Consider the following 16,059-nt stretch of genomic DNA (forward strand, 5'->3'; position numbering starts at 1 on the left):
CTGTGAACCGACAGTTTGGATTGCGGGTCGGTCCGTGTTAATTTAAAAAAAAAACTTTTTGGTCTTTAAATTTTTTCCCCTTTTTTCCTATATTGTACTATACTTGTATATTTATAAAATTATTATATTTATTTTATTTTTTTATTATTTTAAGCCCTTTATTTAAAATAAAAATATATAGTCATGTTGCAAAAAGATCAACATCACACAAAAAATCACAAATACAGATATATGTGGTTATGAATGATGGAGTTTGTGTAATACATGAACATATTTTTTTACGATTTGACTTATTTACTTTTTATAGGTCCGTCTACTCCATTCCCTTTGACTGATAGGGTATAGTTACAATTTTATGATAATGTATGATATTTTTTATATTTGAAAATTTATTATATTTTTCTCTAATAAAAATAGGTTATGTCTTTTTATACAAATTTCTAATATTTCATGGCAGTTTTGTAAAATTAACCAGAAGTTATGTGTTTTTTTGATATCAGTCCCTTGCATCTTTAATATTTGAAATTGGTCTATCAAATTTGGGTTGGGTAAGAAAAGAAAATGGATCCAGGTCGGCTCGTGTTGGAATCAGGCCAGCTCAATAGTGGGTTGGGCTTTTTTGGGTCATGTTTGTCTCTTTAGCCCCGGATCTAAACTTAAATCCAGTTCGACTTTGGCCCGCCTCTAAATCGGATTGGATTAGGCATGTCCCACCATGAGTCCGGCTTGGTCTCGGTCCAAGATGGGATGGGCCGGTTCAACCCCCAGTTCAAACCGGTCCACACCGACCCCAAGTCAAAGTAAAATACTACTCCAAGTCCATATCTCCTTAGGAAGGAATCATATTCATACCATTGCGGTCAATCAATTTTTTTCCCGCGTCAAAATTTGCTAATTACTTTTCTCAAAAAATAATTTCCAATTACTCGTTGCGGTTAAATTTTGCCACATCAAGAATTCAACAACCCTCAATTTGTCCATCTCGCTATCATTTAGAGAAGACGCAGTTATGTTACTCGATTAAAACCATTGTGTATATTGAGATATACATACACATTATCTTCATAAAAAGTGTGGCGAGATTTCCTGAACAAGTTCGTCTACAAGAATCTTGTACGCCTTCTCCGTTGGGTGAAAACTATCCCAAAACACATATTTAGAATCATCAGAGCACATAACCGACTTTCTATTACACAATGGTCCTAGTTCAAACTCTCCAGTCCCACAACAACCTTTCTTCGACTCCTCAAACCCTACAAAGGTAAAAAAAATACAAGATTATTAGTCTGTATAAACATTAAAATTGCCTCTACGACAAAAATAAAAATTACTATCCTATAGACTATAGTTTCATTGTTGCAGATGGATCTAAGGTTAAATTTTTTCTGACTCTTTTACCCTCACGTAGACCCAATATTAAAAGTGTCAAAAAAAAGGGCCTGTCTGCAACAATGAAATCACCAGAGTCGTAGGGTCTATGCGCAACTAACATTATAAACTTACCATATTCTGATGGGTATTGAATGAGACGAAGCAAACTATGATATATATCTGCATAAACGATGGTTGCGTCTGCAAATTTGTTCTGGAGAATTCCTAGTCTTTTAGTGAGTTTGAGATTATACTGCTGTGAAGCTTGATTATACAAGGAGACGCAGTCTCTTTGCATTCCTCCAGCAAGAGTTCTCTGTGATGGAAGACAACCCAGAGGAGGAAGTCCGACAACAGCAATTTTGCGTGCACCCAAGCTGTACAGCTTCTACATGCATTAAAATGGACGGATAATGAAAGATATATAGTTAGTACAATGAATGTAACAAATTTACAAACATATTCTAGCGCACGCTTAAGCGTTAATTTTACATCACCCCCTTGAATTTGGAAGGGGATTTCACATAACCCTTTGAGTTTGTTTGTCTCACTTTAATTACCTTCCATAAAACATTGAAGAGAACTATGAATTTTGATAGCTTGTGATATTTGACATAGCATTCCAATATTTTCTCAAGATTAAACTTACCTCAAGAAAATCAGAAACCGAATTAACTAAGAAACTGGTGTATGAAGGCACATCATACTCTGCCTTTCTCAGGAGAGAGGTAAAATAGGTGTTCGCAACATCATTGCTCCCAGAACAAACTACGTATAAACTTTCACCGATGATCTTCGCAGCTCTTTTGGTGTCTGTAATTGCTTGTAGCTTCTTTATATAGTCCTTGAACATCTCCAATTGGTCTTGAATTGTTATCACTGCCTATAATCATCCACAATAAATTAATGATGATTTAAGAAAAATAAAATATTGTTAGTAATAGTAATTATTATATAATTACTTAGCGTATATATACATACCATTACTGCAGATGTGAGACGGTCATACCCAGATGAACCAGAAGCGAAGCAGACGCCAGTCAGAAGGTCTTCATTGCTTAATTTTGGGCTGAGGTAGGCAGGTAATAACTCCTTTATGCGTAACTTTGAAGCTGAAATTTAACACAGCCATCATAAAATTAAGCGAGATATTCTCTTTTCTGTTAGGAGGGAAAGGATGAAGTCAAAATTAACCTACCCAACAGAAATTTCATAAACTAGATATGGTTAGTAATTAGACCCCCAAGAGCAATATGTTACAACAACACTCAAGAGCATGTCAAATACAATACTCTAGGATTAGTTGTACGTGCATAGATATCTTGTAGTATCATGCTTTCGAACTTATAATCCATGCAGTTTGATTTTGGCAGATAGACCGACGAGAGTCGAAAGAAATTTATGAAGGGTCGACCTAAAGCGTGATACCACAGGAGATCTCTGCGCAATTAACGCTAGCTGCATTATTAAACTAACTAATCTCGATCGATCCGTACCTATAAGGTCCGAGGGGACTCTTCCATTGCTGAACCTCCCAGTAGCCTCGTGACCGATAAAATCTTTCCCATAAGGAGGAAAATTGCACTTCACAATTGTGGACAGCAGGTTGTTGTTGCCAGTGTCCAAGATTGAGTCTCCGAAAGCTATCAAGGCCGGAAACGTAGGCAACGTCGCGTTCTGCGTTTGTTTTTGCGCCGCTGCCGATGTTAAAACAAAACAAACACTACCAAACACAAGAAATGAAACCTTCATTGAGGAGAAATTCATATCGGAGTAGCTAAGGAAACAAAAGATATGATATGATGCAGAAATTAGAAGGCGGGGACGTCTGTGGTTATATAGCCTCTTCTTGTACGTTGTCATGATGCGCCGTACGCGTGCGGTTTAATTTGGTCATGTGGAGCGTTAGAACAACTTTGAGCTAGACTGGCAAAGTTGTTGGAGGGTTGCATTATTTGAAATTTAAGACCCCTTTAAGTCACGCCATACTCGGAAGAAAATCATAATATATATATGTATTGACTGCACTCACTTACATTGACTGAGAGAAATATGATATAATCACGTTGCAAAATTTCGCCCCATTTTCAGATGAAGAAAGGCCAGAGTGGGGACTAGCTTTGACAATTGAGCTGCGGCTGCAAGCTCAGCTTGCTCATTTTGGAGCGGAACCCATTATACTCTATGTGGTGCGTTTCAGTCCACACACCTGCTAACAGTTGTCTCGGTTGAAAAATATTTGTCCTAAGAGGAGTTAAAACGAGCAGTTGGCGAGCGTTGAGGAAGAAAATACCAGAATTGAATGCGAAAATAGGGGATTTTAGTTTTTATTCCTCGTGGATGGGTGGGAGTTGTTATCTCTTGTGTTGTTGAGGTGATTAATACGTGAGTATATATAGTTTCACATTGGATAAAATAAGAAAAAATGATGAGTATATATAATTTAATAAATAATATATTTGACATAGCAATTAAATAACTTTGTAAAATATTTATATATAATTTAATAAATAATATAATATTAATACAATAACATGTCCACGTGCAAAGCACATGCATTACACTAGTATCTTTAAATGTACACATGCATAAATCTACTCTTCTATACTTATAGAAGGATCTAAAGAATCACTGTTCATGCTACAGTCAAGTGCTACAGTGAAAACTATAGCATGAACATTAAACCTGATTTGGCCCTCCCCACTCAAAGTACTGTTTATGATACGGTATTTATTATAGAATAAACAGTGAATCAGATATGAGCCTCTACTATTAATTTTACAGTAATGTATTATATTATAAACAGTAAAGTAAATTAAATGTATTAAAACGTGAATTCTCCTTCAAGTATAGAGAAGAAGATATGATTTTTAAATCAAATGTATTAAAACTTAGATCATTTTTTAAGTATGTAGGAGTAGATATGATTTCTAATTTTTAAGCGTACAATAATTAAATCATATGTGTTAAAACTTAGAGGAAGACAAGTTCAAAATGCGATGCTTAAAAAAACAGGGGACCGTGCTTTGCACAGAGCACACACTAATATATATAATAACACAACATATAAGAAAAGAACTATCGACATATAAGAAAAGAACTATCTAATCCGGAAGATAAAATAAGTAACTAAAGTTAACTCAATAAGTCATTACAAAAATACATTTAAAAATTAACTTCTCTTAATCTAACACATAAATGGAACAAATGTTTGCTCCTTGAACCCAAGGGCAACTTCAAGTTTTAGTTTTGTTGACGTCATTGGCTTCAGCTGTCAAAAGAAAAGATGCGCCGTCGTTATGGTGGGGGATCCTGGTGGGTACAAATCAGACCCGAGTAAAAGCTTGTTCACTTCGAGCCTGCATCGAAACAAATCGAGGAACACCTCGAAAGAGGCAAACGGTGAAAAGCTAATGTCAACCGATTTTAGACGCTTTCATTTATTATATCCTTCGATGTGAAGGAAGCAAATAATGAAAAACCAATCTCAATCGATTTTAGACGCTTTCATTTATTGTTGGGTAAACATCGCAAAACCCCCTCAACTTTGGATAATTATCCGAAAACCTCGCTTTAACTTTCAAAATATGAGAAAAACCCCTCGAGTATAGGAATTATCACAAAACCCCCCTTTATCTTTCAGATTTTATCAAAAAAAAACCCTTTAACTTTCAGATTTTATAAAAAAAACCTCATAATTTAGGAGGCTTTCTAATAAAATCTAAAAGTTAAATGGAGATTTCTAATAAACCCTAAAGTTAATGGGGTTTTTTGATATTTTAAAAGTTAAGGGTTTTTTCTCATAATCATCCGGAGCTAAGGGGGGTTTTATGATATCTAGCCTTTATTATACCCGATGAGAAAAAAAAAGAGATTTGCTATAGGGACCCAAAATATAAGACCAACAGGGAAGACATGTGAGGTGAGATGTCCCCCTCATATTGCATAATAAGCTGGCCATCATTAATGATGGTCAGCTCATTATGTAATAGGAGGAGGACACCTCACCTCACATGTCCCTCTGTTGATCTCATTTTTTTTTTCTTAAGGAATTTTTCTAAAAAAAACACTACTTATTTTGTGGATTGAAAATCATCCCTACAGTACGATTTTGAGTCCCCAGGATATTAACTCAATAAGGAACATCTGGGGCCAACTTTGCAAAATTGGTTGGATTTGGGAACGTAAGGTCGAAAACCCCTTAACATTTAATGCGCAAACAGATGAACACCAAAAAGATACGAATACAACCTTCCAGCCATAATCTCTTCCTTGCATCCTAACCGAAAAAAGACAGAATGAACAAAAAAAAAACACAAAAGCGAAAACTCTAAAAAAAAAAAAAGAAAGATCAAAACTCCTCTCATGCAAAAAACACCTCGACGCTCCCGTCCTTCGCAGACTCACAAACAGGGCAAGCCCCAACGCAAGCATCACAAACCTGACAGCAACAAACGTGCCTACAAGGGAGCAGCAGCACACAAGAGCTCCTGACCCCGCATATCCTACAGAACCCAGAGCCTCCGTTGTCAGCCGTTGAACTTATTTCCTCCCCTTTCTCTATTTCTTCTCCTCCTTTCCCCCCATTTGAAGATAAACAAGGACCCTGCAGCTGCTCCAGCGCCTTGTTGAGAGAAATAACCAGTGCCTCGCTCTCCCCCGCGGCCCTTTTCCACGTCTCCTTGTCTTGCTCTATTCTCTGCAAACAAAACTCGAGCTGCATTGCTTTGTTCGTGATCACGGCCAGCTCTTCGTCCTTCTTTCTAATGAGCAAATGAGCTTTGGCTTCGAGTCGTCGAATTAAGGACGCAAATTGGTGCTTGCAGTGATGTAGGATGCTCATTCGTAATAGGTTGCTCTGTTTCGGTTGATGAAGAACATAAATTGTTACGTCATGATAAATTTGAGAACTAGTAATTGAGTAGTATTTTTTTTTTATAACCAATAGCTTCTTTTTGGGAAAAAGAAGCTAGACAATGACTAATATTTACAACGTAAATTGTACTTTATCCCTCCCAGTCCTTTTCAAAGTTGTATCTAATATTATTAAGCATGCAAATGAGATATTGATATAAAAATATCTACATCTAGTAAGATACGAATACAAAGACACATACGTAGGCAAAAAAAAAACTGATCCGTATCCAAAATACAAATACATGTTTCGATGGTACAATATAAATTGATTAGATCGTTAGATATAATATATTACTTATCAATATATCTGCTTACCATGTCAAAAAAGTTAAACCCAGAAGATCAAAACACAGATACCACAAGGAATCTATATGCAATTAACCTTAATAATATTACTTGTCATCAAAGTATACAGTGTTGAAGTAATGAAAAAGAAACTAGAGAAAGGATATTGGCAATTATAGAAAACATTGAAAATTATGAATGCAATTTACCCGTATTCTTATTTTCGTAAAGGTGGGAAGGATGAAAATTATGAATCCACTAGAGCTTTGTATAGGGCCTTCTAATTCTATGCAACATGTTGTCAAATTACAAACTCCACTAAACTCGATCAATGGGCACAATTTGGTTCTCGCTTTTCAAATATCTCAAAAGCTTGCAATAACCTTAATATGCTTTTCAAATATCTCAAAAGCTTGCAATAACCTTAATTTCTTCCATTAAAGCGTGCATTCAAGAAGACAAGTATTAAAACTTCACCTGCAGGTTAAGGTAGTGGTCGACCTCTTGGCTCTGCTTTTCGACCAGCGACCCCAACGTTTGCTCCATTGGCATCACCATCTTCATCTCTGCATTAATTTGTTGCTGCTCAAACTGAAAACTTTGGTTGAAATCTTCCATACTTGGAAATGAATAAGCTTGGATGGTCATCATATAATTTGTATTTAGATCCAAAAGCAAGAGAAACAGAGAGAAGAGGGAGAGGAGAGAGAGAGAGAGAGAGAGTTTTAGTTGTTAGATCAGACCGGGAGCGTGAGGCTCTCTCTAATCAATAATAAAAAAAACAAAAAGTAAAGGGAGAGAGGGATCGGTTATTATTATCTATAAATACACGCGTCAATACATTCAATCACCTTTTTTTTCTTTGCATAAATAGAAAAAGATTTGTCTCTATTACAAACCCATTCAAATAATTCAGTTTAGGTACAATAAAATCCGAAGTAATTGCATTTTCCTAGGCTGGTGCACTCCCTATCTCATTCATAAAGATACTGTGGCATTATTACTTATATTAGTAAATAAATATTTAGTAATAAATTTTAAGAAGAGCAGAGAGTTTGGATTTGTGTGATTGAAAGAGAAAGGGAAGGTGGGCTGTCATCAGTTTTCGGCATCAGAGGAGAAGGGGTCAGCTTTAAATTAGATAGCAATCAATCTGCAGAGATTTTCTTGGGAGATGGCTCAGCTTGGCATTGAAGAAATCTCATCAGCTTTGAATTTGGGGTTAGTGGGGTTATTAACAGTAAATCCTATTCTTTATCCCGTAATTAAGGAGTTGTGTGGTGATTAGGATTATAACCTCCGTCTGTTGAACGGGGGGCAAAGAGATTCATAGGCTCTCTAAGAATCCGGAGGGCTCTTTGGAAATAGCAAAGGAGGAAAAGGGTCAAATTGTAACAAATGATCCGATTGATTAGGGACGAGATTGTTGGGTTCCTGGATTCTTAATTGGATACATTTGTATAATTGTTTGGATTTGGATTTGAGTTTTCTCTTCAAAATTGAAAGATTAGTTCAGTGGTTTTGGACATTAATCTCCTCGTAGCATCTTATCGTGCACCTGCTTGAGCAGTTAGCGCACGGGCTGGATTGACCCAGACCGTGAACCAGCGGGTCCTGGTAGGGCCTGACTAGTTGTACTCCGGGCCGACTGCACGTTTCGGTCCCGAAAAAGAATCCAAATCAAATCAGCGCTATCTACATGCGAGTTGGCAATTCGTTCTGTGTCATTCATTGGGTAGTGGGGGTTAATTTGGGATTTTCATTATCCATATGAAAAGGGAGGCGCTACATGTTGGGAAAACCCCCGATGCCGAGATCCAATATCAAATCTCCGAGAGAGAAAGCCAAACACACCAACTCAATTAGCACAAATAATCAACATCAGTTTTAACGTAGTTCGGCGAGATGCCTACGTCCACGGGGCAAGGAAATGAGAGTTTTCACTATTAGAAATCAAGGGGATACAACTAGGGTTACAAATTTTACAAAAAAACTTCTTCAAATCACACTTGATCTCTCCAAATGCCCCTACAATAGAAGCCCAACAAAACCCCTTTATTTCAGCTCAAAACCCTTGCACACAAAACCCTAGAAACACCCCTTAGGTATTTATAACAATGCAAAACGAAACGGGTCTGGAACCCAAATTCAGCCCAAACCGCTTCGGCGGTCGATCGTGACGGTCAACCGCGCAGGCATGGCGGTCGATCGTGACGGTCGACCGCGCAGGCATCGCGGTCGACCGTCACGGTCGACCGCACCAACTCCAGAAACAGGCCCAAACTCTAGAAGAAAACGCGGTCGACCGTCACGGTTGACCGCCAAAGATCTAGAGGCACAGTGAGACACCATGCACGAACGCGGTCGACCATCACGATCTCGCAGTCGACCGCCGACCATCCAAAACGTTCCCCACGCTCCATCAACTGTTCTGCCGGTCCTACAAATCTCCACCTCGGCGAACGTTCTCCCAAAACTGAGCCGACACTGACCACACCAAATACCTCACTTGTTGCTTCCAGTACGCCATGGCAACGGACTCATGACAACGAACTTCATCCACAACAAGTCGAGACCCATACGGGAGTACGAACACTCACCCAAAGTAACAGTGTCTACTCACCAAATCGGCTGCATCATAAAGACTGTCTACGTATCCTCTAGTCCAAGGAATCAAGTCTTCATGCAGTTCACCCAATGGCCTCCAAAGGCCCTCAATCCAAAAGAAGAGTTCTCAACTCTTCACCAACATCAACACCCAATCTACGGCTGATAGCATCACCAATGACCCCAAACTGACACGATCCAAACACCTCTACCTGAGGTGACCCAATGGCCATATCCAAGCTACATCCACCAGCTGCACTCGAATCTACCAACTCATCATCTGCATCCTGAACAATCTGATCCCCAAACTGTGCCACATCAGTTGGAATCCCAAACAATGCAGAATGATCTGGAGTATGTGGAGTAATCTCCACCCAATATGGAGTAGCATCACCCTCCACCCGCTGCGATATCCCACTGATCTGATCTACACTCTCTACCTGCCGAGAGTCTAATGTGACATACCTGCTCCGAACAAACTCAGAAGCTCTCAACTGATAGCCAAAAGAGCCTCTGAATCTCAATCGTGCAATCGGATCCAATCTCACATCCACGATGTGACCAAGTGCTGGATAGCCAAACATCTGACGCAACCTAAAGTCTAAAACAGCTCCACCAGATCTAACAACTCTTAATGCAGTAGTCGGTAACCTCATAAGATGGCCCAAACATGTCGAAGCCCAAATACAAAATCCACTGCTCGACAAACAACGCCGATCCTCCTCCAGAAAGGAACAACTCACCGAATCCGCCATCTCAACTCGTCTCCCCACCGTCTCCTCTCCTACGAAGTCTCCAACTACCATGAGCTCGGCACAAATGCAGGAAAGAACCCCTACTAGAACTAATACGATAGGTAACCTTTCTGTCAATACACCTCCTCATGTTGGCCTTCTTGTTTTGATGATGTTTAACAAACAATTTACCACTAATATTGTTTGTCTAGTGCTTGTGTTTTCTTATTTATTATAGACAAACAACGTAGTTGGAGGATGGATGGAATAGAGCTTCAACGATCATATTCAAAGGAGGTTGGTGGAATGTCGGTGAAGCCTACGCAATTCATAGTTAAAGATCAAGTTCAAGCTTCATCCGCATGTGTATCAAGTTGAGCTACAATGAAGATCAAGATCAAGCTTGGGTAATTCAGTTTAGGTTTTATATTATGTGTGTTTGATACTCTAAGCTCAATATCATATACACACACACATTTATTGTTATATTATGTGTGTTTGATACTCTAAGCTCAATATCATATACACACACACATTTATTGGTTTCTTCGTGTATATATATATAGTTATATATATACATGCATAGTTTTGGTTTTTATGTTTATAAATATGAAATTACATATTTTATATTTATTATTGTGATTTGGTTTATCTACTTAGATATGAAACAAATATATTTTCATATACATACTCCTATGTTTCATTCTCTAATGTATTTGTGAAAATATAATATTCTTAGTTTTTGGACTTAACAATAATCATATACATATTTTATTAAGTCTATATAATCATTGTGCAAAGTTTCAAAACATGGTTTAGCCTAAATGTCAAAATTCATATGTTTACATTTTCGTGTTTTGGACTATTTTGCAAAATGATGATATTTTTCATTTGGGAAATCCTTTTTGGAAACCAGTCATTGTAGCATGTTTATTATCACTAGTTGGATTACATGTGCAATGCACGTGGTAAAATTTTTATCATTTATTATAAATTTTTAAATTTATTTAGGGAAATATTTGTTATTAAATTATTGAATATAAGCAATGGATCAAATATATAGACATAAAATAAAGTCATTGGACCTTATGCGACGTCAAAACGATTAAGTTGAAATCTTTTAGACATTTGGATATAACAACTAAGAATCACACTAATAACCTCATTGAATGAATAGGATACTTGGATTGAACATTAAATCTTTTGTGTCCTATAACAAAATAATATGACCAGCATTCAAGATAGAATACAATAGAATTGGTTCAGCAAGTGCAATATGTTTTCAAGAAAATACATGTCAAGTACCATAGACAATTATCTAGCATCGGTTAATCATTATGAAGTCAAGCTCTTCTCATGTCTTCTTAAGAGAAAGGATTGAGTCTTGAAAGAAGACCCCAACCGAGCAATACATTCTTAAAAAAATGGGTGATTACAATCTACTTACAGATAATCATCAAAATCCCCAACCAAAGAATAAAATGAAGAGTATCTCTCATTACATCACACCAAAAAAAACATAAAATTCCCTAGCTGTATACATCAAAAACCTATCAAAACAACTCCTAACATACTCACACCAAAAAATTGGAACATTAGCAACATTTAGCAACAAAATATAGAGCTTAAAAACATCTCCATTCACCAAAGACCTGACCTCAACTAAATAGCATCAAATTGTTGATCTCCTAGCAGCTCCCCATGTCTCTTACTATTTCGCCATGGTTTTATGGTCATAGGAAAGGCTAAAACAATAAGAAGGACATATCAAGACATATAACCTTCTGAACACAAAGTTAAAGGAACATGAAACAAGGATGCATAGGGAATTAGGGCAGATCACCTAAGTACTGATTGAATCATTGATAATGAACAAAGCAATATAGAAATAAATCTCTCCTATAATCATTGATAATGAACAAAGCAATATAGAAATAAATCTCTCCTATAAAGAACATTCTTTTTAAACAAACACCCATTACATCTATAATATTTCTTACATTATAATGTATGCCAACATTTCTTACATTAACATCTACAATATTTGTTATGTTATAGAGTTTATCAATAGAATAATTAAGCTAATAGACGCAAATGCGTTTTGGCTAACTATCATTCTCTAAGTTATCATATGACTTGTAGCATGTAAGCTTAATAATTTCCTTTAGCAATCGCATTATCAATTTTTATATGTATCATGAAATTAGTACTTTCCTCATAGTAATTCCAATCGGTATTTGAGCTCATATTTGTTTACATGAATTAAGATATTGCAAGATATTTGATAATGTCCATTTAGTAAAAGTTTACTCTCTAATAGGAATTTCCAAATTTCAGAATCTTTAGTATATAACAATTGAGTCAATTACAATTATTATTAAACAACTAAAAAAGGAAAGGGAAAAAAATAAAGCTCTCTAGACAAAATATATTAAACTACTATATCTACTTATAGTTCTAACAAATGAGCGAAAGGGATATAGCCTATGATGATTTGTTGAAGGTAAAAAAGATTAAATTTTTTTTTTAAAATTCGAGCACAATGTATTTATGATTATAATAATATACCATTATATCTGTGAATTTTAAGGTATATGCAAAATTTCACAAGGTTCAAATCTCTCTAACCCAATTTATTTTATTTCATCAAGTACTATAAATGCACATTATCACTTACACTGATATGAACAGTCTCAAATCTTTTAACTTAATACATAAGCATGATTTGACAAAATCTTGTGGTTAGTTATGCTCAACAAGCTCATGACCAAGGATAAAGTTAAAGCTTGGGGGAGAACAGATGATGCACACGGTAACCTTTGTGGGCTCATAATAAAACTGTTGAGCATTTGTTCTTTAAATGCTTATTTTCAGCTCAAATATGTGATCAAATACTATCCTATATGAGGCTACAAGGAAGACATAAGTCTTGGATTAGATTCCGACCTTGGTATAAGACTCTAGAGGGAAGAAAAGGTCCAGGTTCAAGGCATAGAAGAGCTCTGCTTGTAGCAACTATATACTATATTTAGCATGAACGAAACTGCAGACAATTTAGAGGCATTAGCAATTCCCTCACAGGATTACTCAATAAAATTCACAGCTTGATGGCCTGCAAACTTGGTGATTTTAAATGACACTAACTTATATTTGTATATTGTTCTCTCATGCAGCATTGTGATGTTTTTTCTTGCTGTTGGAAGCCTACTTTTGTTATACTTTGGAATGCCTAAGTACCCTTGTACACCTGATAATCAGTGAAATATTCTTTACCTATGAAAAAAAATTCTTCACTCAATTTGGAACTCAATCGCATGTCGCATTCCTATCTCACACAACTTGGATGAAGTATTGCCTTCTTAGTGATAATGCTTTAGAGTATTATGGATTAGCAAGATGTATTGCAAGCTTGCAACTTTGCAAGAAGCCCTAGAGCTTGAGTAAGATAAAGAATTTTCACTTTCAAATGACCATGAAAGATTAACATAGAATCACATTGCCATACTAACCTAAAGCCAATGAGTCTTACATTTAAGCAAAATAAAGTTCAGTGGGATAGCAATGCATCTAATCTACGAAGTGTAATTATAAGCAAAAGTAAGAGATATTCTCCTTAATTTTTAAATAGGAGTAAAAATTATGAACGATCATCCTGATATCAAATAGTTACTCAAAGCTAATCATAACACAATCATACAATTTAAAAAACAAACATTGGTAATGTAAGTCTTACCCTTGATTGATCCACCTCTGGATCTATCAGGGAAACCACTCCTGCAAGTGTTTCAAGTGTTGTCCCTACAACCGTACAAACATGAAAAGTGATCAGTTTGTTCAGGCACAACAGTAGTTGTACTTAGAAGTTACAACATTAACATGAGACGATTTCCAGCCAATCAAAGTGAAGCAATAATTACAAAAGACATAAACCGGTAAATGTAGCATCTAGTGTTAAGTTATTTTCAACATAGATACCAAGAAAGGTAAAAGATTTCAGTACCAGCAACATAATTGCTTGATTCAGCACTGCTAGAATCATATCGCCATCTTCCATCACTTTGACTAAGCGACTGAGGAAATAATGATTTAAGTTATACCTCTTCACTAAATGGAAAAGTAGCAAAAAAGAAAAATAATACATAGGAGTTGAAAGCTTATCACCTTTATGGAATCAAAAACACTACTGGCATCTGACAGTGACACATCAAAATCTTGATTCTGCATCAAAAAATGAAAATATGTTTTTTATGTTTATAAAGTTTCAAATAATAACAGAACACATTGAAGATCAAAGAGAAGGCAATTAAGGATGTAACTATATCAATAGAAATAGAACTCGAGCATAATAAACTTGTGTATCAGCTAAAATAATAACAAACAATTTAGTACAAAACAAACAATGCAATGTCTAATTTGATCTCACAGGATATTTTCGGTTAATAGTCATATACAGCACATAATACGAAAGAATATACCGAGATCATAAGTAATCACGAGTTCTTCATCAATCTCAGGGCTCCACTCCTCAACATGCAATCTCTCTGCCAAATTCCCCCACTCAATAAAACTCAAAGAAAAACAAATAATTTGGAGGTCTCGTATGAGCAACAACCAACTTAGCCAATCAAGGATGATCCACTTCACTTCACGCTAAAAAAAACCAACATCAAAATTATCCATATTGGTCAACATGGGCACTCCCAAAATCCCAACTTTAAACGAAAACCACCTAAAGGAGTGTAAACTTTCTTACCACCACAATTGAAGTTCTCTGTGGAACTTGTCGAGGTCGTCTGAAGAGGAAAGGACAGGTTTTTTTATGGTGACTCTCCGGCCATCGAGCCTCACGTCGTAGACGGTGCTTTCAGAACCTTTTGTTTGGTGAAATCAAAGGAGAGTCTCAGAATGGACTAACAGAAAATTGGAGAAAAGACATAGGGGGTTTGGTGAAATTTTACCTTTAGCGATAGGGGAGAGGAGAGAGAAGGAAGAGGGAGGGAGATGGAGGGAGATTGACTTGCTCGAGCAGCTCTCTTTAAACAAAACGGGAGGCACAATCAGTTGAGTCTAGCATTCCTGTGCAATTCCCCACAATTCTCTTCAACAAAAAGAAGATGTATGGGTAATTCAATATCAGCATAAAAATTTTTGGGGAAAAACAATTTCTTTTCTTAGCTAATAAAGATACCTTACTGGTTTTGGCATCAATCTAACATCTAAGAATGATGTTCAATCTCAATGCATGAAACACATCCTTCGTTGTAGAAGAAGACGAACCGAGTTTTTCCACAGCAAGCGGGCATGTTGCCAGGCTACTTTCGGAACCTTTTCAGAGTCCTAGAATCCAAAATGTTCTCACTGTTCCATGTTATATTTAGCGTCTTCATTTCGTAACAAATTTTCCATTAATTCTTAAGTAAAAAAAACTCATAACTTGTGACAATTAGTTGGAATTTATTGGGTGTGAAGGCTTTTGATTTTATAACTCATTTTATAAATTCTTAATAATAATAAAAAACACCACATAAATTTGCCCATTAATTAGATCCAAATTAACTTTGTCATATTTAAAAAAGTTGAAGGGCAATTTGGGGTAGGAAAAGTTTTTCTAGTACTCCCTCTTTTAAAGGGTAGATGATGTCTACAATCATTCCCCAAAGTTTTATATTTTTTGGAATTTATTTGATATTTTTAAACAGTGTTTTAAAATCAGGAAATCAGATTTTCATGTATCAGTTTTCGGTCGACCGATCCGGTCGACCGCTCATATGTTCAGCCGTCAGTGGGCAGTAGAGAGTTTGTCGGTCAACCGGTCCGGTCGACCGAAAGCTCTATCGGTCGACCGCAGGAATTTCCGGTCGACCGCCAATATATCCGTTGGTTCCCAACGGCTATTTTTCTGAGCTGTTTTTCTGGGGTTGTTTTTATCTTTTGCTTGGGGTTGTTGGCTGAGATTTTGGAGGTTATAAATACCCTCCTTGATCTCAGTTATCAAGTAGCTAAGAAAAGTTTTTAAACAAGGGTTTAAGGTTTTTACTGTTTGTTTAAGTTTGAGTTTCTGTTTACAAAGGAGGAAGTTTTCACTGTAGATTGAGGGATTCATTCTCAATCTTCTTCATCCTCTTCTTTGTGTTCATAGAGAAGT

At 36.4% G+C, this 16,059-nt stretch overlaps 2 protein-coding genes across 2 annotated transcripts; both read right to left on the bottom strand.

Annotated features, from left to right (window-relative positions):
* On the bottom strand, positions 958-3,184 carry LOC109837046 (GDSL esterase/lipase EXL3-like). The gene is made up of 5 exons (XM_020405128.1): positions 2,868-3,184; positions 2,353-2,483; positions 2,021-2,254; positions 1,504-1,759; positions 958-1,253 (listed from the first exon to the last, which is right to left on the bottom strand). The coding sequence occupies exons 1-5, from the start codon at positions 3,136-3,138 to the stop codon at positions 1,063-1,065; spliced, it is 1,083 nt and encodes a 360-aa protein (XP_020260717.1). The 5' UTR covers positions 3,139-3,184; the 3' UTR covers positions 958-1,062.
* LOC109837047 (probable BOI-related E3 ubiquitin-protein ligase 3) lies at positions 5,557-7,508 on the bottom strand. The gene is made up of 2 exons (XM_020405129.1): positions 7,051-7,508; positions 5,557-6,229 (listed from the first exon to the last, which is right to left on the bottom strand). The coding sequence occupies exons 1-2, from the start codon at positions 7,222-7,224 to the stop codon at positions 5,735-5,737; spliced, it is 669 nt and encodes a 222-aa protein (XP_020260718.1). The 5' UTR covers positions 7,225-7,508; the 3' UTR covers positions 5,557-5,734.

The sequence above is a fragment of the Asparagus officinalis genome, chromosome 4, assembly GCF_001876935.1.
Source record: "Asparagus officinalis chromosome 4, Aspof.V1, whole genome shotgun sequence".
Taxonomy (NCBI): domain Eukaryota; kingdom Viridiplantae; phylum Streptophyta; class Magnoliopsida; order Asparagales; family Asparagaceae; genus Asparagus; species Asparagus officinalis.